Here is a 23,897-nt window from a genome sequence, read left to right as displayed (position 1 = left end):
CTCATTTTTCTCCTTTCCATCATTTCTTTCCTCTCCTCTTCTTTCCTCTCCCTCATATCTCTCCCTCTTTTTCTCCCCTACACCTTCTCTCCTCCCCTTCATTGCTCCTCATCCCTTTCCCTCCTCCTCCCCCTCAGTAATGTCCATTATTCTCGTTTATTCCGCGTAAGATTAAATATTTTACTTTATAGGTTGCATTTACACTTCTATTATTCCACACACGAAGAGTTAATTAACGTTCTTTATTTTCCTCATTTGCAGGGACCCCTCATAGCTGCTTATGCTAATGGATATCATTGAGGATCTGGCCAGTGTGAGTACCTTCAATTAACCTCTAATTAAGCTTCTCGTAGCCACTAACTCACCTGTAACTAAAGATTAAGGGGAGGGAAGGGCAGGTGTTTGATGGTAGTCGTTTGGTAGTTTTTTTCTAGTAACTTTTTTTTTCAGAATTTTCAAAAGTGATGTGTTTTTTCCTGGCTTTTGAGACTGTACTATTGTAGTTTTTTTCCTGGCTTTTGAGACTGTATTATTGTAGTTTTCTCAAGTATTTTCAAGTTGTCGGGAATTTTGAGATGAGTGGATTATTTTTCTGTTTAAACATGTTCCCCTTTTTAGCGTTTTTGGTCTTTAGCTCTGCGGCAGGTAAGGCAAGTCATTAGCATAGCAAGTGACCAAGCCTTCACACCTGACAAAAGTATGTTTAATGTGTGTTTACGTCCGTCGAAGTGTTTGTGTTTTCTCATTGATATTTTGGTCTTTCTAATTATCTCTACGAAAGGCAGACATGGAACTTTCTAAACGGATTACCATGAAACGCAAATAGTTATGAAGAAGCTAATATTTAATCACTCTTTGGTGGTGCAGAGTTGCAGTCTATTAGCCCTAAATTTTATGGAGCAAATGCTAACCTTCCTAGTTGGCAATAATTACAAATAAGGAAGACGATGTTACAATTACATAGATCCGAATTTAACTAAAGACAAAGCAAATTCCAACATGGTATCCTTCCCAATTGCCGATATTTCCAAAGAAAGTAAATTATGATACAATTATTTAGTCCCAAAATTCAATACCTTGTCAGTTGACGGTACTTACAAAAGAGATAAAGGATGCCACAATTAATATGTTCAAAATTATATACGAAGCAAAGTTACACGTGTTATCATTTTCAAGTGGCGAAATTTATGACATTACACCCAGTCCCAAAGTAAAGAAATCAATGAGAATTATAAATGTAGCAACACGTGAAGACAAAGTTTCCAGTCCCGTGAAGGCTACAATACTACCACGATTCGGTTGCCTTAACAAAACCAAGATATCAAGTTAGCAATAAGTACCGTATTTTCGGATTCTTTCGGCTTTCACATCAACGACTTCCAAAGGGCACAAAGGAGATGAGTCGAGTTCTCAAGAGTGTTGTTAATGCTCTTGGTGCAGAAGCCTTGTCAAACTATTACTACACCCATAAAACTAGCCATGGAAATACCCACAACTCCTCCTACGAAAGCCTTAGTAAATGTGTGTGTGTTTGTGTAAACCTCGAAATGTTTAAGAATATAGACCAGGGCTCTCCAAACTTTTCAGTACGAGGACCACATTATAAATTTGGCACATTTTTGCGGACAACAGGAAAAATTAAAGCAGCGTCATTCATAAACTGAATGAACTCAAACTAAAGTAAAACAAATGGAAGATACTCAAAACAAAACTTGTTGGCATTAATCAACGTAAACCAAAAATATACCTGCCTTCATTTCTATGGAAGCACATTAATGTCAAGGATGATACTGCTTTTTTTTCAAAATCTCAATGAACCCAGGCTGCGGCCCGGATGTGGCCCCCGGGCCATAGTTTGGAGATCACTGATATAAACCTTTAAGATTCATCCGTTTACATTTTCAGACCCGTTTTTAGAGAGACCCCCTGTCCTTTCCTCCCCCTCCCCCTTTTCCCCCAGTTTTTGCCTTAATCAAGGGTATAGATGTAAGAGAAAATATGTTGTAATGGGAAAGTACAGTTGGGGAAAGAGTAGACATTAGGAGTAATTGCTGTATGGTGCAGGTTTAATACTCTCCCCTCCCCATCTCCCCATTCACCCCCATGCCCCTCCCCACCTCCCCCACTCAAGCAGTCTCCTCCCCTCCCCAGGTATGGTCAGCGTTGCATTGTAGACAACTTAGCAGGTGGGAGCAGGTGTTTGGGTGCCCCTCCCCCCCCCACACCTTTGCGTGGGGGGGGCAGCTCTTCGATGGAGCCTCGCTGTCTGGGTCACCACCACACCACCACCACCACCATAACCACCACACCACCACCATAACAACCACCACCACCACTACCATAACCACCACTACCACTTACCTCCTCCTACTACAACTACTACTGTGACTGTCTGCTCTTGTCCTTGTCTATTACTACTGCCACTACTTCTATTACTACTACTACTGGTATTGCGGCAAACAACTTCGGTGGATGTTATTTTTTTGTTTTTTACTTTTAATTGAAATGAAGTTTAATCATAAATATGCAACACGTAATCCCCCTCCTCCTCCTCCTCCCTCTTCCTCCTCTTCCTCTTCTCGTCTCCCTCCTCCTCCTCCTCTTCCCATCTTCCTTTCTTACCGCTTCAAGTCATCGTTCCATTTTTTCTAATTCTTTCTCTTTATTACATTTTCATCTTTTTCCTACTTTTGTCTTTTATCGCTGTGCCTGTTCTTCCTCCTCCTCCTCCTACTCTTCCTCCTCCTCCTCCTCCTCCTCCTCCTCCTCCTCCTCCTCCTCCTCTTCCACTCATCCTCCTCCTCCTCCTGCTCCTGCTTCTGCTCCTCCTCCTCCACTCTCCTCCACCACCATCTCGCAGCCCCTACCTGGCGGAACACACACACACACACACACACACACACACACACACACACACACACACACACACACACACACACACACACACACACACACACACACACACACACACACACACACACGGAGGCGGCGACAACGGTCCGTGAATCAAGCACACCACGGACAGGTACAGGGGGGGCACACCTGTCTGCCCCCCCTCACCCCATCGCCCCCCAGCACCCCGCACCCCGCCTCTTCCCGGGGTGTTGTGTTGTTCTGTCGAGTGTTGCGTCATCGGGGCTCCACGAGAGAGAGAGAGAGAGAGAGAGAGAGAGAGAGAGAGAGAGAGAAGCGGTGACCTCTTTCCATTCTCCCTCAGAATCTTGTTGTTTGCATGTGAGAAATAAAAAAAGTAATAATAATATTAATGATAATATTAATAATAATAATATTAATAACACTACTACTGGGAAAGCAAAAACCTAAAAACTCTTTAAAAAAACGTAAAAAAAAATACTACAAGTGATGATTTGGAGTTGGTATTTATAAATATATAAATATATATATGAATATATAAATATACATAAGAGTATACATGTAGTGGACTGTGGGTAGTTTTTGTGTATATAACTTAGTAAGAAGATGAATAATTTTTCCTCCGTGTCAGCGGGGAGAAAAGAATATACCGAAAACGGATTTGGTCCTTACCCTCAAGAAACAGTTCAAACGCTGACGATCTCGCCACCGATAGACAAACTCATGTTCACTCCTCGATAGATACAGGACTGACTCTTGTTCACTCCGATAGATGCATTAGACGACAAAGTTTAAGTAAATATAAAAAAAAAAATTGTACAGGGTAAAGAACGACGTCAAGTGATTGTGTTCTTGTGTTCGTTTTTTTTTTATCATTGTATCGTTTTATTTTGGTTGTGTGGTGTTTTTATTTCTATTCGTCTGTCTGTCTTTTGTTCTCTTGTTCGTGTGTGAGGAAGAGTAATATGTTGGTTGTAATATTATTTGTTTTATTGCTTGGGTCAGGTCAGGGAAGAGAAGGTCAGGTCAGGAGGCTGCGAGCGGTGACCTGCTTGCTAATTCAGAGTAATAATAATAACCAGGTCAGAACAGGTCAGCGACGCGTCTGAATGACCTGACCTCAGTACTGTTGTTTAAGACTATTTTTGTACACTTGTTTGAAACACGAAGGAACAAACAAAACAAAACAGGAACAAACAAGAGAGTACATTGTTTATTTTAAGAAGGTTGTCGGTTCTGGTTTGATACAAAACTTTCGAAGCAAAAACACTTTAAAAACGTCTAACGATTCATTCATTCACTCATTCATTTCCTCGCCTGAATGTTTACGTTGTTATTAACCAAGTGTATGTATGATCACTCTGCTTCAGCATTGCAAGTATTGTATAATATATATATTTTTACGTAAGTGAATGTATCTGTAAACTAAGAGAGAGTAGCACGATCCATTTTTTTTTCTTATCAGGCGTAAGTAAACTGAGGAACATACTGTAACCCCGCTCACATTGGATCTGGCGGACAGGATTGCATACCTGGCGAAGCACACCTGCCCAGAACGATGCTAATGATGATGATGATGATGAGAAAGCTAAAAGAAAGAAATGATAAAGAACGTACAATGCAAGAAATGGAGTTGTCTATGTGAGAAAGCAAGGGATTTAGGCCTAGAAACTTTTGTATCCTTGTTTAGGTTAGTTGGTTTGTATTTCTTTGTTTGTATTTCATTGTATTTGTGTTTGTGCCGTTTGTGTGTTCTCTTTGCAAGCCGTTTCGTGTGTCCTGGGAAAACACCTGAGAGCAGTTTCCCTAATTAGAACACCTGTTGGCGGCGATCGCACCTGTCTTCGCCCCCCTTTGCATGTGTGTGTTTGTGTGTGCGCGTGTGTGTGCGTGTGCGTGGAAGAAGGGGAGGAGCAGCAAATAGAAAACGGAGACAGGTGTTCCGCTGACGGGGTTCGAAACGGTGACTGCATTATTATTTCTGTTCTCTCGCTGTCGTTGTCGCGTTGGTTTCCTCTCCTGGTTTTGGTTGATGTGACAGTCGGCTTCGCTGGTTGTATTTATTGCTCTATTTTTTTTCCTTCGAGCCGCCCAAAGTATGACATAAGGTGAGAGTATAGTTCGTCTTTCAACGTAGCGGAAAACCTAGTTGGCTCAGTGACGGTAGTAACGTAAATAGCGTAACTGATAACTCATAATCCATCTTTTGTTGTAAATTAGACGTAACGTGAAATCCGAGACTCTCATTTTTTTCCAAGCATATAAATAATTATAAATATATATATAATTCCTTACGTACATACTTACATACATACTATATATATACCTATACATATATGCATGAAGAGATATGCATTTGTTTTCTATTCAAAGTTTTTAAGTCCAGTGGCGTTAAGGATTATAACCATTCTTACCTGAAGGCGTGAAAGTCTTAGCTAAATGTTAGTACTATTAGAGAGAGAGAGAGAGAGAGAGAGAGAGAGAGAGAGAGAGAGAGAGAGAGAGAGAGAGAGAGAGAGAGAGAGAGAGAGAATGTCCACTAACACCCAGTCGTAAACGCGGCAAACAAACAAAGAGACAAACAAACAAACAATCAAACACCTTCCTCACTACATCATCTTCTTTCCGTCTCATTGTTCCTCTCTTTCATCATTGTTTCTTCGTCTCTTGTTTTTTTTCTGCCATCCTCCAAATTTTCCCTTTCCCCCATTTGCCTCCACCTGCCCTCCGTCCCTCCTCCCCCTCCTTCACCTTTTCCTCCCCTTCCCTTCCCTTTCTCCATTAGACACAATTGTAGGAAACACTATTCTGATCTTAATTCAGGGTCGAGTGTGTGTGTGTGTGTGTGTGTGTGTGTGTGTGTGTGTGTGTGTGTGTGTGTGTGTGTGTGTTGCAAGAGAATATATTTCATTCTCAGTCTAACATTTGTCAGTTTCTTATAGTTTTCTCACATTTACCCCTCCCCCTCCTCCTTCTCCTCCTCCTTTCCTTCCTTCCTCCTCCTCCTCCTCCTCCTCCTCCTCCTCCTCCTCTGATTCAATGAAGTGACTGTTAGTGTATCTGTGGATTGTAAGAAAATGACCTGACTTTTGTAGAATGACTGTACTAGTGACTGTTGCAATTTAGCTGAGTGACTGTCGGAACGGATCTGCGGAGTGAGTGAGTGTTGGTATTAGCGGAGTGACTGGTTAACGTTAGCGGCGTGCGTGTGTCGGTGACGTTATAAAAGTTTGTTGTAACACTCGGACTCTTAAATGTTGCATCGTCCTTTCCGTGTCTTGTTTCGTTACGTACACCGGTGATATTATAGCTGGCAGACCCTTCTTTTAACGATGAAGCGAGAGTGAGGGAGAGAGAGAGACGGAGTGAAGGAGAAGAGAGAAAGAGAGAAGGAAAGAAACCCCCATAAACACACAAACACATATAAAGGATAGAAAGACAAACACAGACTTAACACATTGCCGTTTGTATTTTTTGACACATAGAATTTAGAAAGGAAACAATCGAGAGAAAAAAAAATCTAGCAAACACGTAGACACAAATATGGAAAAACTAAATAGATTAAACACGATTCCAATAGTCATCTTACCATACATAGGATTTAGAAAGGAAAAAAAAATTGTACGTAGAACACACAAACATGCAAAAAACTAAAAGTGAAACCGAGTTATTCACGGCTCTTTTTCGTTTTACTTTGAAAGAAAACGAACCTCTGAGATAATTCCTTGAAGACTTACCGACTAACTTAACCATAAAAAAAGATTCTCTATGCAACTGTTGATTATTATATTTTGCGTTTAGATCTTTGTATTAAAAAATCACTAGCACAGAAACCCCAAATGTAGAGAACCGTAGAGAACGACTGAGAGAGAGAGAGAGAGAGAGAGAGAGAGAGAGTCTGTGAGTTGTGTACATATAAGAAGCAAAAACAGACGTATTAACTAGACTGCAATTTTCGAAGGCGAGTATATTTTTTTTCGTTGGTAACTTTGTTGGAACAGAATGACAAGAGGTCTGGATGCAACAGTCTGGTACTGGCAACACTGTAAGGGACGCTGGCAACACTGGTACACCTATATTAAAACGTACCACGTGTTCTTTAAGGAATAAGAAATAATAATAATAATAATAATAATAATAATAATAATAATAATAATAGTAACGTATTCATTAAGAAATGTTTAATACTACTAATACTAATACTAATACTCCTCAATGTTTTAAACACACACACATACAAAAACCTTTAAAAACACACGTTGTTGATCTGTAGCGTTTTTCCCGCGAGAGAAAGAGACACAAAACGAGATCAGAGAAACAGTGACGGAGAAAGAGAGAAAGCGAGTGATAGACAGAGAGAGAAAGAAAGAGAGCGAGCGCAACACCTGTTACCTGCCCAGAAAGGTGTTACTGGCAGCGAGGCGAAGCGAGGGTGACGTGATTTGCAAGCCGTCACGTCACGAGCCTCAGAGCCCTAAATCCGGGTTCCTGGGAGTCGAAGCGCAAGATTTGGCGTATTGGCGTACCGTGATGGCGTCCCTACCCCCCTGACGCCCCCCTGATACTTCCCCCATAACACCCCCTGACACCTCCCTAACCCTCCCATGACACACACACACACCCTGACCCCCCTGATCCCCTGTAGCCCCCTCCCTTCACCCTTTAACAAAACAGGAAGAGCGGCTGACGTTTTCGACTGACACACTGACGCCGGACTGTCAGGCTGTCAATGCGGGTGACTGGGAGACAGTTTAAACACTTCAGGCAGACAGACAGACAGACACAGGCAGACTGGTGAGCTGGTCTGGCACCCTCTCGTCTGTCTGTTCCCAAGCGGGGTTCTGGGCTTGCTGGGAGCGGCGCCTTGCTCCTGTGCGACGGTTCGGTTCATGGGCAGCGCTGTTACCTACCTGCCGACACCTGTAGTTGGGTTAATTAAGTCACCTGTGGGTCTGTACAGGTGAAGAGCCAGGTATGTTTCCTCCTCCTTCCTCCACACCTCCATGACACACCTTGACACACCTGTACACACACACACACACACACACACATACACACACACACCTGCATTGTTAGGTCACCTGTTCAAACTTTGTATAAATATAGCCGTTGTTAATTTATGGTTAAAGAAACAAATATATTACTAGTTATAAATACCACATAACCGACTGTATAATACCGATGATTATTATTATTATTGTCATCATCGTAATTATCATTCACGCGATCCTTTTTGCCCTCCTTTTGTAAGATTAATTATGGACCTTATTTTTTTATAGTAAGGCGCCGTCGTTTCCATGGCAACCGTATCACTTCTGTTGTTGTTATTGCTGCAGCGCGTTGATTGGCCGAGCGCCTGTACGGGCCAGCCAATCAGAGGCGGCGCTGGCGATGTAAACAAAAGGTGTCACGTGTTTGCCATTCATTCAGGGCGGAGCTGGGCGGTGTGTGTGTGTGTGTGTGTGTGTGTGTGTGTTTGCGTGTGTGAGTGAGGGAGGGAGAGACGGGTTGGAGGGAAGAGATGGAGTTATTCTACCTAACCCTTTCCCTCTTACCTCCCATTTCTATTTTATTTTCCTCAGCTTTCTCACATCCTCAATTTCTTCTTATTTCTTGTTTTCTTTCTCCCTTCTCAACCCTCTATATGTATTTTCTATTTACTTTCCTCCTTCCCCGCTTTTATTTACCTCCTTTCCTCCCTCTTTACCTTCCGTTCTTTTCCTCACCTTCCTCTCTTTCCTCCGTCCTTGCCTTCCCCTTCTTCCCTCACCTTCCTCTCTTTCCTCCGTCCTTGCCTTCCCCTTCTTCCCTCACCTTCCTCTCTTTCCTCCGTCCTTGCCTTCCCCTTCTTCCCTCACCTTCCTCTCTTCCCTCCGTCCTTGCCTTCCCCTTCTTCCCTCACCTCCTTCCTCCCTTTCCTCCATCCCTCCCTCCCTTCGAAACTCAACTCAGAGAATCACAGTAATCAAAACCAAATGTCTTTTTAATAATACTCAAAATAACACAGAATATGCAGGGAAAAAACTACCCGAATTTTTCCCCCAAAACCTCCGCCATGAATGCAAAAGAATAAAAAATGTCGTAGATTGTTGAGAAGTTTTTTTATTATTACTTATCCGCATTAGAGGTTATAAAATAGCAAGTTCCCTAATTACTGCACACACCTGTCCCTCACCTTACCTTACCTTACCTGACGACGCAGGTATGTCTGCACCTGTGTGTGTGTGTGTGTGTGTGCGTGTGTGAGAGTTGTTGATCTTGATATTTGCACCAAGCACCTCCTCTCTCCCCTCCTTCACCCCCTTCACCCCACCCTTATCCCCTCCCTCATCCTCCATTCCCCCTCCCCGCTCTGCCCCGCCCCCCTCCCTCTGCACAGTACGGCGTCCATCCCCCCTACCCCCTAACCCCCACCCCCCCCTCCCCCCCAAGTTACGTAGCCCCTGCCTGGGAGTAACTATATATTCACTAAAGGATAATGATGGGTTTAGTTAGGTGTGAAAACCACTCTTGTTTTTTTCTAATATATATAAATCTTTTAACTTGTATTTTTGTAAGCGGGAAAAGAACGTGTCTGTACAGATTTCTAGCTTCTGTCATTAGTGATTTTTTGCAGTGATTTAGAGACGAAGAAGAAAAATAAAAGCAATGTAAAAGGAAAATATTTAGTTGGAGTAATTAAGGCGAACTATAATAATAATAATAATAATAATAATAATAATAATAATGTCTCCAAAAAATGTCAAAGAAGTAAAAAATGTAATTGTTTGATTATTTTTGTCAGAATGTATTTATATATTATTATTTTTTTGTAAGACACTTTAGGTTGGGTTATGATCAAAGTTTAGGATTCATAGAGCCGAGTCACGTGACGTCACTTCCTCATGTGAGTCACCGTAGCAGACTCCGCGCCGTGAGTCATTCTGAGTCACTGAACGTTTCTATTAGCGCTGCCGACCGATAGTTTTTTGTAAGTCATGACTCATTCAACCCTAGCCAAGCGATCTTCATTTGTTTCCCGTGAGATTGGATCATCTTTATTCATCTCTTTTTTTTTTTTAACCCAAACTGTCTTATGCAATCCTCGTATCCTTTAAGACTCGATCCTATTTTCCCCAATCCTCATTACCTATAAGACTGGATCCTATTCCCCCAATCCTTTTCTTATAAGGTTGGATCCTCCTTTCCCTGGTCCTCGTTTTCTCTAATACTGGATCACCAACATTCACTCAGATTTTGATCCTTATATTCTGATCATTTTTTCTCTCTCCTTCATTCCATCTTCAATTCTCGCAATTTTGGATCGTCTACACACATTACTTCTCGAGATTAATTCCAACTCGACTTTCTTGTGTTTTTAATAGGGTTTAATCGTTTATATTCACACGGTTTTGCTCTGCCTCTGAGACCGATCTTCATTTGTTTCCTGTAGGATTCGATCGTCTGTATGGATAAGTTCTTAAACCTGTTCCTATATATGTATGTATGTGTGTGTGTAAACTACTTTCTAATATCTTATTGTATGGTTTACTATACTTATGGTTACTATTATTACTACTGTTATGAGCACTACTATTATTATTACTACTGCTACTACTATGATTACCACCACTACTATTACTTACTACTACTATTAATGCTATTACTTATTATTATTACTGTTATTGTCTTTAGTTAAGGTTTGTAGCTGATATTTATTACTATTTTTACTCTTGAGTTCCTATAAGTTTAAAAGATCTTCATTGTAGCCTTTTAGTTTATTTTTGTGTCTACTTAGCTTTTTGTCTCCCATTTTTAATCCTTCGTAAGATCAGTAAGTTTTAATGATATTCCTCGCACATAATATTTCTACCCGCAGTCCTTTTTTTTTAATAGAATGATAGTCTTACGTTTAAATTCCCACTTTCTTCCCTTTAAATCCCCTTCCTACAGTATAAGTTCTTTCCACCAGTGACATCAAGTATATATGCAAGAATCCTCCCCATTTTTATCCCCATCCATTCCCAACCTCACATCCTCCCACATATGAAGTATAGATGCAGCCCTCCACGATTCCTCTCCACACAGTTACCGTCCTTCTCATCCCCTCCTTACCCCACCCTCACCCTCACCCTCGTCCCCACACCTCCCCACCTCCTCACTACCTCCCTCCACGTAACAATCATTCAACATATCACAGGAAAGCTAACTGAAGATTTGCTCCTGTTCACCTCGATGCTCACTTGTTTAACTTTATTCTTATTCCTCCTTATAGTGTGACCCGTCTCTCCTTTTGACTCCTACGGTATATACTCTTCACTCGTTTTTTTTTCTCGTTCCTCTGCCTCTTCCCTATATACTGGCACGTCTTTTTCTTCGTCTTCTTCTTCCTCTCTTTCTTAATCGTTTCTTTTCTTCAGTTTCTTCTCTTGCTAGTTCAATCTTGTGTCTCTATCTTCTTCTTCTTCTTCTTCTTCTTCTTCTTCTTCTTCTTCTTCTTCTTTTTTCATATACAGTGATAGTCTATTTTCAATTTTCTAACAAGGCGCCTTTGCTACAAGTCGATGATTGGGACTATTTTTGGACTCAGCAGCAATAGTAACCACCTCCCCGCTAGTCTGGTTTGATAGTTGGATAGTTTTCATGGCAATAACATTCTTCACCCAAAACAGTTTTAATCCATCGTTACTGTGATTGGTTTCCCTTGAATCTTTCTGGTGTGTCCGTAAAGTTTGACATGTGTACTATTTTTCATTGTATTGATGGTTTAGGTTCTGTTAATATGTTTTTTCGTTTTTTTTTTTATTGTTTTTTGTTTGTTAATAATTCCCTCGCTGCAAAACTTAACCGTAATCAAAAAACATATGAACAGAAAAAACAGCGAAATAAAAAAAAAAGAACTGATTAACACAGTTCTCGATTTTTACATTTTCATTTATTTTCACCCACGTTTTTAGTTTCGTCTTTTAGTTGGTATCACTGCGTGGGCGAGGAGCGGGCGTGCACCTTGTTCCTTTAAGCTAACAGGCGTTCCTTTAGTTACTGTTTCCGACGATATGCAAGAGTGTGATTATTGTTTTTAATATCGGCTACCGAGAGAGAGAGAGAGAGAGAGAGAGAGAGAGAGAGAGAGAGAGAGAGAGAGAGGAAAAACGTATCTTTATATCTGTTCACAGCTCTCCGTTCCTTCCCATAATTAGTTCCGTGCTGTGAGCGATATTTGAAGCAACAAGGTAGTAGGAGACGAAGGGGCGCGGCGGTATATATATAGTTTTTTCCCATTAATTTAGCGATCAGTTCCCACAAAGCTTCGTTCGTCAGCTGACCGACCCGAGTGGTAGTAGATTTGGCATCGCCGGAAAACCCTGTTAGTCGAGATGTGGCACCACCGGGACGCCCCACGAGGAAGAGTTGCCAGGTACCACTATATATATTTTTCCCATTCTCTGACGTGGGCATCAAATGAGTGACTATTAAATGCTTCCCTAATATCTGAATCCACTTAATATGGAGGAATTGATAGCCACGAATGTTGTTCAAGTCAAAAAAGGGAAAATGATGAATATATCGGTATTTGGCAATTCTGTCTCTAAGAGAATTTAGTGGTACTTGGCAACTTTGTCCTTCAAGATAAACAAGTCCAATTACTCAAGATTTTCACACTTTTCAACGGGGCGTTTTCTGTGATATCAGTACAAACTATAGAAAGAAAGATAGAGCGAGAGAGAGCGAGCGTGATAAGAAGAAAAAATTATAGAGGAGTGGAAATGTAAATATATATATAATTAAAAAAATACTTACTAATAATACCAGTAGAGTAAATGCTAATGCTAATAATGGTTGAAAGAAAGCAGATGTTCTATTGTCTTGTATTATAAAACGTTGTGACTTAGTAGATCAAAAAACAAAGCAAACAGTGGCAACTATTACGGCGTAGAGTTACCAATTCGTTATTTTTCTATATGGCTGAGTTTTTCTTGTCAGTATTGCGTCCTGAGCCTAGACACAAATGGACTTTTATCTGGGATTGTAAAATATTATATAAAGTCCGTAGATTCCTCCTTACCAAGCGTTAAAGTTGCCTGTATCTTAGGTTTTTCTAATCGCATGCATCTCGTCAGATTTAATAATACTCTCGACAGATAGAAACCACGTAGAAACCGATAGAAAACTTCAGGAAGAGAACCTCGTCTACGTTATCTAGTTGACTTACCGTATTCCTTTTGGGTGTTATTTAATCTTTAATTGCGTTATTGTTGCTGATATTTGCGTGTCTTAGTTGTGTTTAGAGTCTGTTGTCAGCGTTTAAGCGACTGTAAGGCTGCAGCGTGGAGTGCGCGAACCGAGCCACCGACGTCCACCCTCAGAGTATGTATTAGATTTTTACATTTATTTTTGTGCTAATTACTAAGCGAACGTTATCATTACCGTTGTTATGATTAGAGAAGGTACCCGAGGACAGTGAGGTGTGTAGAGGTGAGGGAAAAAGTGACACAAGGGAAGGAATGGACCCTGGCTAGAGTAATTTGTTTCCAAGGTCAACAAGCCTCACAACCTTAACCTGTGTTCACAAAGCAGGTGTGGGGGTCGTTAATGAGTTATGTACAGGTGTGAATGCTGCTCTAAGGCACGACAGGTAACAGGAAACCTCACAAGGACAGCTACCTATAGATTTTGTAATTAAATTAAACTGTTTAGTCATATGCAGCACCTGTTAATTAGAATATAAAGGTAGATCTAGATTTCACTTCTACCTGGAGAAGTGTTTTCAGGTGAATCCAGGTAGAAATAATTAACATGTATTTTCCTTACTGTCCACCTGTATTACTGTTATTATTACTATTATTATTATTATTATTATTATTATTATTATTATTATTATTATTATTATTATTATTATTATTATTATTATTATTAACGCACGTGCAGGAGGTTGGATATTGTATAGAAAAAAAAAGGACTCAGGTGTTGATAATTAAGTCAGTCAGTAAATCAGTCAGTCACGCGGTGCTTGTTATGTAGTTATCAGTCAAGACTTATAATCGCTAACAGCAGAACATAGACAAAAAGAAGTTAACAAAATAAAGTAGCGTTTTTAATCTACTTTTTTAAGAGCGAGTAGTTGAAATTCTTTATATTTTTTATACGACTAATGTTAAAAAAAAGTCTGAATATTCCGTCGCTTTTAGTATTGTTGGTTTAGATTTTTTTTTTTTCCTTTTTCGTTTATTTTTGTTTTGGATTTCATTTTTTATTGCGTCATTCAGAAGTGGCCGCCCGCGAATATTTGATAGTGAAAGTCTTTTAGTTTCGTGTGTGTATGTTTGTCTGTGTTTTTTCGTGTGTGTGTGTGTGTGTGTGTGTGTGTGTGTGTGTGTGTGTGTTTGCGAACAACTTTTTATTTGATCTCTCATTTTTACAGGAAAGCATTTTTGAGTAAAGTTTAGTGAAAAAGAGTAATGTAGGATTATTTTTTCTACGCCATCATATTCTTTAGTTCAAAATTTTAGAAAACCTCGAGATATTACATTTGATTTTCTTCCGTAGTTTTTCTGTTTCACTTGTATAATTTAGCAACACACTCATTGTTCTCCTGTTGATTAAGTACCATGTAACTAAAAGTATTATTAATGTTAACGCGCAGCTAGAATAATTTTTACACTTAATTAATGAAAGCAAATTGACCAACTACCGAATGCGTTTTCTATAGCTATAGCGAGACTCCCGTTTTCTTTATCTGTGAGGGAAGCTACTACATTTCTTTCTTTCATTTTTCATTTACTTTTTTTTTCTTTTTTATGTATTCAAGATATTACAGGAAAAAAAATGGGCTTAACGTTTGATTCTTTATTTTTTCAAGTATTCATCTTAAATTTGATGAACGTTGCTGGTGAGAGAGAGAGAGAGAGAGAATCATCGTTCCGTAGCCATTGTAAAGAAAAAGAAAATATTATGTCATTATATATTTGCGATACGATATATTTTCATCTTTTTTCTATACTTCTCAGTAAGCCTGCCTTGACTTTTATCTCCATAATTAGGAAACATCTAACATACATATACTGTTGTTATCCACTTGTTAACGACTTTTCTTCGTTTTCACAAATCTCTTTCGTTTTCCAAAAATTTCCAAGATATTCTCATTTTCTTCTGCGTAGCTTTCTTCCCTTTCAGAATTTTCCCCTTTCCCTCCTTTTTATCCTTTCCCAACCTCCGTTTATCCTTTTCTTTCCCTGCATCTATCTCTTTATTCTAGATTTCACTCTCTCTCAATTCATCAGTGAGGTCTTTTTCATTTTCTTTTATCTTCGATCTCTTTCCTTATCAATATCTTCGTTATTTATTTGAAAGAAACACAGACGGAAGAAATATAAAGAAGTTGAATCCGTTTGTTTATTTCCAATCATACGTATTAATCTTTTTATATCGTATGTCGTAATTTTTCTTCTCGCTTCCCTCTCTATTAAGCCCTGCTCTTCGTTCCTCTCTTTCCCTCACTTTACCTTTCCCTCACTCTCCTTCCTCATCCCTTTAATATTTTGTCTAATTTCTCCTCCTCCTCAATCACCTCCTCCTCCTCCTCCCATTCTTCCTCTCCTCCTCCTCCTCCTCCTCCTCCTCCTCCTCCTCCTCTCATCATCTTCCCCAGTTTTCATGTTACTATTTAATCCACGAATAATGTCCTGTTGTCCTTCTTATTAGTCTTCTTATTGATATTGTTCTTCCTTTTGGTCTTCATCTCCATTTTGTGTATCATGTTGCGTAACGTTGACATGACATAACATAACATAACGTTTTTTGCATACCATTCACATCGGTCTATTGATATATTCGCCTGTTAACGCCCCCTTCCCCTTATCCCTCCCCCTCCACCCCCCCAACCACCATGTGCTGCCTGTTTACTTTGCCTCCTCCACCACCACCACCACCACCACCTCCACCACTACCACCACCGCCACCACCACCACCACCACCACCAAAATCAGGTTCTCTTAATAGTAATTTAGTTCAAGAATCCATACATGTGCACCATTTACCAAACGTACATGCCACCAAAACGTACATAGAATTATACGTACATACATATGTACGTGCACACATACATAACTCAACGGAGGTAAATGTGTGTGTGTGTGTGTGCGTGTGTATGTGTGTGTATGTGCGTGTGTGTATACTTCCGGTGGCGTGTACGTGCGTGTGTATCTTCGACAGGTGTGTGTGTGTGTGTGTGTGTGTGTGTGTGTGTGTGTGTGTGCGTTTGCGTGGTGGGGGAGGGGGGTGTAAGGCTGTCGCAGGTTGGGGGGGAGGGGGAGGGGGTAGGGGGCGTACCCTTCTCCCTTGCAATAAGAAGCGAGCAATAAGTTCAAGAGTCCTGAACTTGGCCACTTATTCACGCCCTTGGGGTTCCCTGATGCACTTAAATGACCCTTTGACCCCTATTTGACCCTTTGTTTTAGCGTTCGTTTTCCTCATTTTTAGCATTTTCTTTTCCATTTATCATTAGTTTCCATTTTTTTTCTTCATGGTAAAGTTTCTCCTGTATTACTATTTTCTCCCTTTTCACATTTTTTTCATTAAATATTTTACCCTTTTTTGTTTTTTTTCTTTCCCTCTCATCATTTTTCCATTTTCACTCGCTATGTCATTTTTTCCTCTTCATTTCATCAGTGTATGCCTCCCTTTTTTACGTTTCCATGACGTTCACCAGGTGTTCTTATATTATACATTTCTATTTTGTTTTTTCCTATATTCTTTTAATTTTTTCTAATGTTTATTTTGTATCCTCTTTTACTGTTTAGTTTCCTGGTTTTGTCTTTCCTTTTTTTTTTTTTTACATATTCCTTTATTTTATTCCCGCCCATATCCTCTTTTTTTTAATCCTTACATATTCCGTTATCTCATTCCCGCCCATATCCTCTTTTCTGTTTACCATTTTCTTTAGTTTTCTCCCATTTTCTTTATCGACTCCCCTCATCTACCTCTGTCCCCTTTTACCCCTCGTCCTCCCCTTCTTCCCCTCGTTTTGGGGTTTCGTCCGCGCCCGCACACGCGCTAAATTGTGGAGGTTTGTGTATGTATTCATGTGTGTGCGCGTGTGTGTATGTGCGTGGACGTGCACACACACCCCCTCCCCTCCCCCCCGTCCCCTTACCTCCCCACACTTCCCCTCAGAGCAATAAGAGGCGCATGTTCAGGGGTTTATATTGATGGATAAAGTTAGCAATAGGACCTGTAAATATATTGACGCAAAAATAATAATAATAATAATAATAATAATATTAATATTAATAATAATAATAATAATAATAATGATATGTGATCCCCCCTTCTCGTTTTAGACATGTTTTACTTTGAAGGCGTGAGCGGGAGGGAGGGGGGACGATGATAATTAAGTATAAAAAATGAATAAACTACTATAATATATTTAGCCATTAAGACGTGTTGTGCTGACGGGACCCCCCTTAAAAAACTGACATTTTTTGGGTAGGGGGGTCCGCGGGGGTCGCCTGGCATTCGTGTTTACCTATACTGCCTAACTTTGATTTATTGTGAGGCTAAAACGTGATTCTTATGTGCATTGTATAAAATTCACCCCCTCACCCCTCTGTCCCCGCACCCCACAGCCCCGGAGGTCACCCCACCACCACCACCCCACGCAAACTTCGCCCAACCCCTTTACGGAGCACCCCACCTCACCCCCGCCTCGCCATTAGGGCCCAGGGCGGTGATCTGGGGTGCTGGGGTTGAGCGAGGGTGGATTTTTAGGGTAGTTTTACTTGTTCTTTGGGGTTGGTTTTCGGGGTCCGGGGAGAGGCTTGGCTGAGGTTAGCTTTGAGAACTTCAAATGTAGGCGCTCGTGGTCAGCGCCCTGGGGTCTGTTCTTATATATGCTACGCGTTAAGATAACACATGGTAATACAATATGATAATACTAAACCTGAAAGAAACAAATAAATATGTATTGTCCACAAAATGTATTGGTGATGTGTCTTATTCCATAGGATCCTCCCTTTGCTGTGTGTGTATGTGTAATAGACCGTATTGGCTATACAGGCAACGCCACATGTGGCCACTCAACTCTAAGCTGTCCCTTCCATAGAGTTCAAGTTATAGACTAGAGTGCGTTTGAGGCTGTCTCAAGGATACATTGCCATGGTGCCGCCATCGCTCCAAGCCGATGATTGCACACACCACTCCTACCCGATTTCAGTTTTTCTCCATGTCAAATAATAGTGTCAGAAAACTGGGTAGGAGTAAAGTGTGTGCAGTCGTTGGCTCGGAGCGGTGGCGGCACCAAGACCCTGTATCCTGGAGGCAGCCTCAGACGCACTCTAGTGCATAACTTGAATTCTATGAAAAGTACTGCTTTGACAGTTCACCGAGTGGCCACGCATGGCGCTGCCTGTATAGCCAATAAGGTCCATTCACCTCTTGGTCTGTTGCGGGTCTCTCTCGAGACAGCCAGCCGTTCCCCTACGGAAGAGCACAGAGCTCATAGTACCAATCTTTGGGTAGGACTGAGATCACTCACACACAACACACTGCGACAACGAGGTCACAACTCCTTGCCTGACGTCGCGTACCTACTCACTGCTAGGTGAACAGGGGCTACACGTGAAATAAGATAAACCCAACTTATCTTCACTCGGCCGTGGAATCGAACCCCGGTCCTTCTGGTTGTAAGGCAGACTCTCTATCCACTGAGTTACCGTGTGTGTGTGTGTATGTGTATGTGTGTGTGTGTGTGTGTGTGTGTGTGTGTGTGTGAGAGAGAAAAATAAGAAGAAAAAAAAGTTATGAAAGTCTTAGGACATAGTTTGCTGCATTTCACTACCCAACCTTAGACTTTTCCAGAGAGAGAGAGAGAATCAGCGTCTCAAGAGGATAGCCAACACTTGCAACCCAGGTACGTAAACTCTAATTTATTCTTCTTCGTAGCGGAGTTTTCCCCGAACAATGTCATCTCTCAGTTTAGCGTTAAGTACCTTCCTCTAATATGAAGTAACTTGCGTGGCACTTTAGTCCTAGCAGAAGTAGTGACATAAATTAGCATATCTACCTTTATATATTCATTCTTCTTTGCGTGTTTACTTCCTTTCCAATTTCCATTTATGTGTATTTTCTCTTAGTTTATATTTCTCTCCTTTTTCTGCTCCGCTTGTCACTTTTTCCTTTTTCCTGTTAAATAGGAGTTGGTTCTTAAGAAAATAGTAGTACAGTAGTAGTAGTAGTGGTAGTAGTAGTAGTAGTAGTAGTGGGAGGAGGAGTAGGAGAAGGAGGAGGAAAGGAGAAATAATAGTAATGTAGTTGAACTGAGTAGAATTAGGAGTAGTAATTGTTGCTAATAATAGTAGTAATTATAGCAAAAGTAGTAGTGGGAGGCGGAAAAGTAACTACGCATTAGTAAAGAAGTATTAGTAATTCTTCTTGTTGTAATAATAGTAGTAGAAGTAGTAGTAGCAGTAGTAGTAGTAGTAGTAGCAGCAGGCCCCAGTAACAGTAGTACCATTAGAATTTCCCTTTTCCTCACATATTTTCCCGCGCCAACCCTCTTAGTCATGACATAGAGGACGCGATCCCCTTTACGGAGTGTGGCGCAGGTGGGAAAAATTTACTAACCCAGTTTACGTCGTGTTTTGTAGGTGTGGCGGCGGCGGCGGTGGTGGAGGAGGTGGAGGAGGTGGAGGGAGTGGTGGCGGTGGATCGACATTCCAGAGTGGCGGTTCATCAACAGCAACACCCAGCCAGCATATTAAGGTGAGAGAGAGAGAGAGAGAGAGAGAGAGAGAGAGAGATTATTACATTGACGCGCATTATTCCTTTTATATTAAGAGTAAAAGGAACATATAATATAGTATAATTATTATTTTTAGTAGTAGTAGTAATCATAATATGATAGTAGTGGTGGTGGTATTAGTAGTAGTAGTAGTAGTAGTAGTAGTAGTAGTAGCAGTCTTTATTTCCTAATACAGGATATATGCACAGTTGTATTACATAATTAAATATAAAAAAATGTTTGTTCCGTGAAATCAAATAATCATAAAATCTTATATACATAGTTGATATTATCATAAATCACGGGTACCTAAAGATATTCAATTAATAGCCATAAAACATACAGGGCGTGCACCTGTCTTCAACACGACATCTTAAGATATCTAAATCTTCATGAATAATATTTACATCATACACATTATAAAAATATTTAAATATATGCTGCATAAAAAGCCCTCCTTAAAAACAGGTAAATTATGCCTAACAAGAGGATTAAGTGACCTGTGCAGCCTCTTACAATATCTGGCCTGCACAAATGCAGTGTGGTGCTTAAAAAGCAATTGGTGACAGCGAGCTGCCGTGATGTGACTGCTGGCAAACACAGGAACTTCACAAAGTCTTTTCAGTGCCTTACTAAAAGCAATCTCAAAAATTTAAAAGATTTAGAATTTAAAGAGGAGTGAAAGTTTCATAAAGGAAGTCCGTTATCAGGTAAACAATATGATTTATAAAGAAATAAATGTGTGTCTTTATCAGCAGATTTAAAATCTCTAAAAATGCCATTAAAAGATGCATAAAAATTAGTGAGTTGTAGTAGTAGTAGTAATAACAGTAGTAGTAGCAGTAGTAGTAGTAGTAGTAGTAGTAGTTGTAGTAGTAGTAATAGTAGCAGTATTATTACTAGTAGTAGAAGTAGTAGAAGTAGATAGTAGTAGTAGAAGAAATAGCAGTAACAGTAACAGTAATTCCAGTTATATTCATTCCTCCCTACCCCCACTAACACCCTCTACCCCCGGCAGTACCACCACCACCGCCCACCCGCCACCCGTCCCCCCGCGGCACCACTAATGCGTTACCCCTGTCGCCGCTTCACACACACACTCAGCCTTCTCGTGATAATTGCTGACTCTGTTTAATATTTAATGAATTTCCAGGCATATTTGGCCCTACTCTCTCTCTCTCTCTCTCTCTCTCTCTCTCTCTCTCTCTCTCTCTCTCTCTCTCTCTCTCTCTCTCTCTCTCTCTCTCTCTCTCTCTCTCTCTCTCTCTCTCTCTCTCTCTCTCTCTCTCTCTCTCTCTCTCTCTCTCTCTCTCTCTCTCTCTCTACTACTATTATTACTACTACTACTTCTGCTACTACTACTACTACTACTACTACTATTTCTACTACTACTACTACTACTACTACTACTACTACTTCTACTACTACTACTACTATTACTTCTACTTCTACTAATACTATTGCTGCTGTTGCTGTTGCTATTACTGCTACTACTACTATTGCTGCTGCTGCTGTTGCTATTACTACTACTACTACTATTACTACTACTACTACTACTACTACTCTTAAGAATCATGTTTTCTATGCCCTCTGTGGCCTCAACTCTCAGAAGGCTTATGGACCTGATGGAGTGCCTCCTATTGTCCTTAAAAACTGTGCTTCCGTGCTGACACCCTGCCTGGTCAAACTCTTTCGGGTCTGCCTGTCAATATCTACCTTTCCTTCCTGCTGGAAGTACGCCTTCGTACAGCCTGTGCCTAAGAAGGGTGGCCGTTCCAATTCCTCAAACTATCGTCCTATAGCTTTACTTTTATTGTCTATCTGAAACTTTTGAATCAATCCTTAACCGGAAGTTTCTTAAGCATCTATCTACTTCTGACCAGTATGGGTTCCGCAAGGGGCGTTCTACTGGTGATCTTCTTGCTTTCCTAACTGACTCTTGGTCATCCTCGCTTAGCCGTTTCGGTGAAACTTTTGCTGTTGCGTTAGACATATCAAAAACCTTTGATAGGGTCTGGCACAAATCTTTGGTTTCCAAACTGGCCCATAAGTTTGACATCAGTGGCAGGAAAAATACTCGAAAAGATTATTAGAGACAAACTTGTTAATTTTCTAGAAGACAATAATGTAATCTCCGACACCCAGCATGGCTTCAGAAACAAGCGCTCCTGCCTAACGAATTTATTAGACTTCTTCCAAGGTATATATAAGAACTGGGATGCCCACATCCCCAGTGATGTTATATACCTGGACTTTCAGAAAGCCTTCGACAAGGTACCGCACGAGCGACTCCTTAAGAAACTGCACTCGGCGGGCATTGGAGCCAATCTGATCGCGTGGATAAGAGATTGGCTCACCGACAGAAAACAACGAGTACTACTCAACGGACAGCCTTCCGATTGGCTTCCAGTCACTAGTGGAGTGCCTCAAGGGTCAGTGCTGGGACCCATTCTCTTCATCATATATATCAACGACCTCGAATCAGGACTGAAATCCACAATATCGAAATTTGCTGATGACACTAAGGTGGGGGAGGGCCCACAAAGACCGACTGCGAAATCATTCAGAAAGACCTCAATCACATTATCGAATGGTCGGAAAAATGGCAAATGTCCTTTAATGTTGACAAATGCAAAGTCATGCACATTGGGTCCAGAAATAGTAACCACATACATCATGAATGGGACCTCTGCAAGCGATGCAGGAGGAAAAGGATCTTGGAGTCACTATCAGCAGTGACCTGAAACACGCGAATCACACTAAAAAGCATACAACAAAGCCAACACTATGCTCAGCGAGGAACTTCGAGTGTAAAACGAGACGTGATGCTATCCGTGTATAATTCCATGGTAAGACCGCACCTCGAGTATGCAGTACAGTTCTGGTCTCCTAATTACAGAAAGGACATTGATTTACTGGAAAGGATTCAACGACGCGCCACGAAAATGATACCAACCTTAAGAGGAACGACTCAAGCGACTCAATCTCTTTACACATTAGAGAAGACGCTACGAGGAGATATGATTCAAGTCTTCAAGTATCTGAAAAAATTAATAACGTCGATTACTCCAATTTCTTTGAATGCAAACCAACCTAAGAACTAGAAATAACGGTTTACCCATTCAGTCTAGTCGATGTAACACAGACATCGGAAGGAGTTTCTTTTCAAACCGAGTCATCCGTCACTGGAACAATCTTCCTTCAGAAGTAGTAAATGCGAATACTATCAACTCCTTCAAATAGAGAATCGACCGTCACTTCGCTGCGTGTCGGGTAAACTGAATATTGAGTTGCTTTCATCTCCTCAATATCGAGGCGCTTTCATCTGCTCCTCAATGTCGAGGTGCTTTCATCTGCTCCCCAGGCCCAGGCTGTCAGGCAGATTAAATCCTGAAAGGGCACAACTCGTAATGAGCCAATAGGCTTTCTGTTGCCTGCGTTTCCATGTTTCCATGTTTCCTACGGTTTTTATCCTTCTATCTGTACCTTTATCTTCAGTTTCCTCTCCGACCGATCTATCACTGCTGTGGTAGACGGTCACTGTTCTTCTCCTAAACCCATCAACAGTGTTGTTCCTCAGGGCTCTGTTCTATCTCCCACTCTCTTTCTGTTGTTCATTGATGACCTTCTTTCCAAAACGAACTGTCCTTTCTATTCTTACGTCGATGACTCTACTCTGCATTACTCAACTTCTTTTGATAGAAGGCCAACTCAAGAGGAAATAGACGATTCCAGGCTGCAGAACGCTTAACCTCAGACCTTATTATCATTTCCGATTGGGGCAAGAAGAACCTGGTGTCCTTCAACGCCTCAAAAACTCAATTTCTTCACCTATCAATTCGACACAATCTTCCAAACACCTATCCCCTATTCTTCGACAACACTCAACTGTCACCTTATCCTACGCTAAACATCCTCGGTCTATCCTTAATTCAAAATATCAACTGAAAACTCCATATCTCCTTTCTCACTAAATCAGCTTCTTCGAGGTTGGGCGTTCTGTATCGTTTCCGCCAGTTTTTCTCCCCCGCACAGACGCTGTCCATATACAGGGGCCTTGTCCGCCCTCGTATGGAGTATGCATCACATGTGTTGAGGGGCTCCACTCACACAGCTCTCTTGGACAGAGTAGAGTCAAAGGCTCTTCGTCTCATCACCTCCCCTCCTCATACTGACAGTCTTCTACCTTTCAAATTCCGCCGCCATGGTGCCTCTCTTTCTATCTTCTATCGATATTTCCACGCTGACTGCTCTTCTGAACTTGTTA

The 23,897-nt window shown here is 41.0% G+C and overlaps 1 protein-coding gene and 1 long non-coding RNA gene across 2 annotated transcripts in view; both read left to right on the top strand.

The window, feature by feature from the left end:
* Positions 1-17,831, top strand: part of LOC126981621 (RNA-binding protein Musashi homolog Rbp6-like) — a 124,392-nt gene extending 106,561 nt beyond the window's left edge. Inside the window, exons 11-12 of the mRNA XM_050833057.1 lie at positions 262-313; positions 2,152-17,831. Coding sequence (XP_050689014.1) covers positions 262-300 — 39 coding nt within the window. The 3' untranslated portion in view covers positions 301-313; positions 2,152-17,831. The remainder of the gene's footprint in view (positions 1-261; positions 314-2,151) is intronic.
* A 1,755-nt stretch (positions 17,832-19,586) lies between these two features.
* Positions 19,587-23,897, top strand: part of LOC126981700 (uncharacterized) — a 10,688-nt gene continuing 6,377 nt past the window's right edge. Inside the window, exon 1 of the long non-coding RNA XR_007734054.1 lies at positions 19,587-19,611. This is a non-coding gene — a long non-coding RNA (uncharacterized LOC126981700). The remainder of the gene's footprint in view (positions 19,612-23,897) is intronic.

This window comes from Eriocheir sinensis, chromosome 49, assembly GCF_024679095.1.
Source record: "Eriocheir sinensis breed Jianghai 21 chromosome 49, ASM2467909v1, whole genome shotgun sequence".
NCBI classification, from domain to species: Eukaryota; Metazoa; Arthropoda; class Malacostraca; order Decapoda; family Varunidae; genus Eriocheir; species Eriocheir sinensis.
The sequence above is the reverse complement of the archived record's forward strand: the minus strand, read 5'-3'. Positions and strand labels throughout refer to the sequence as shown.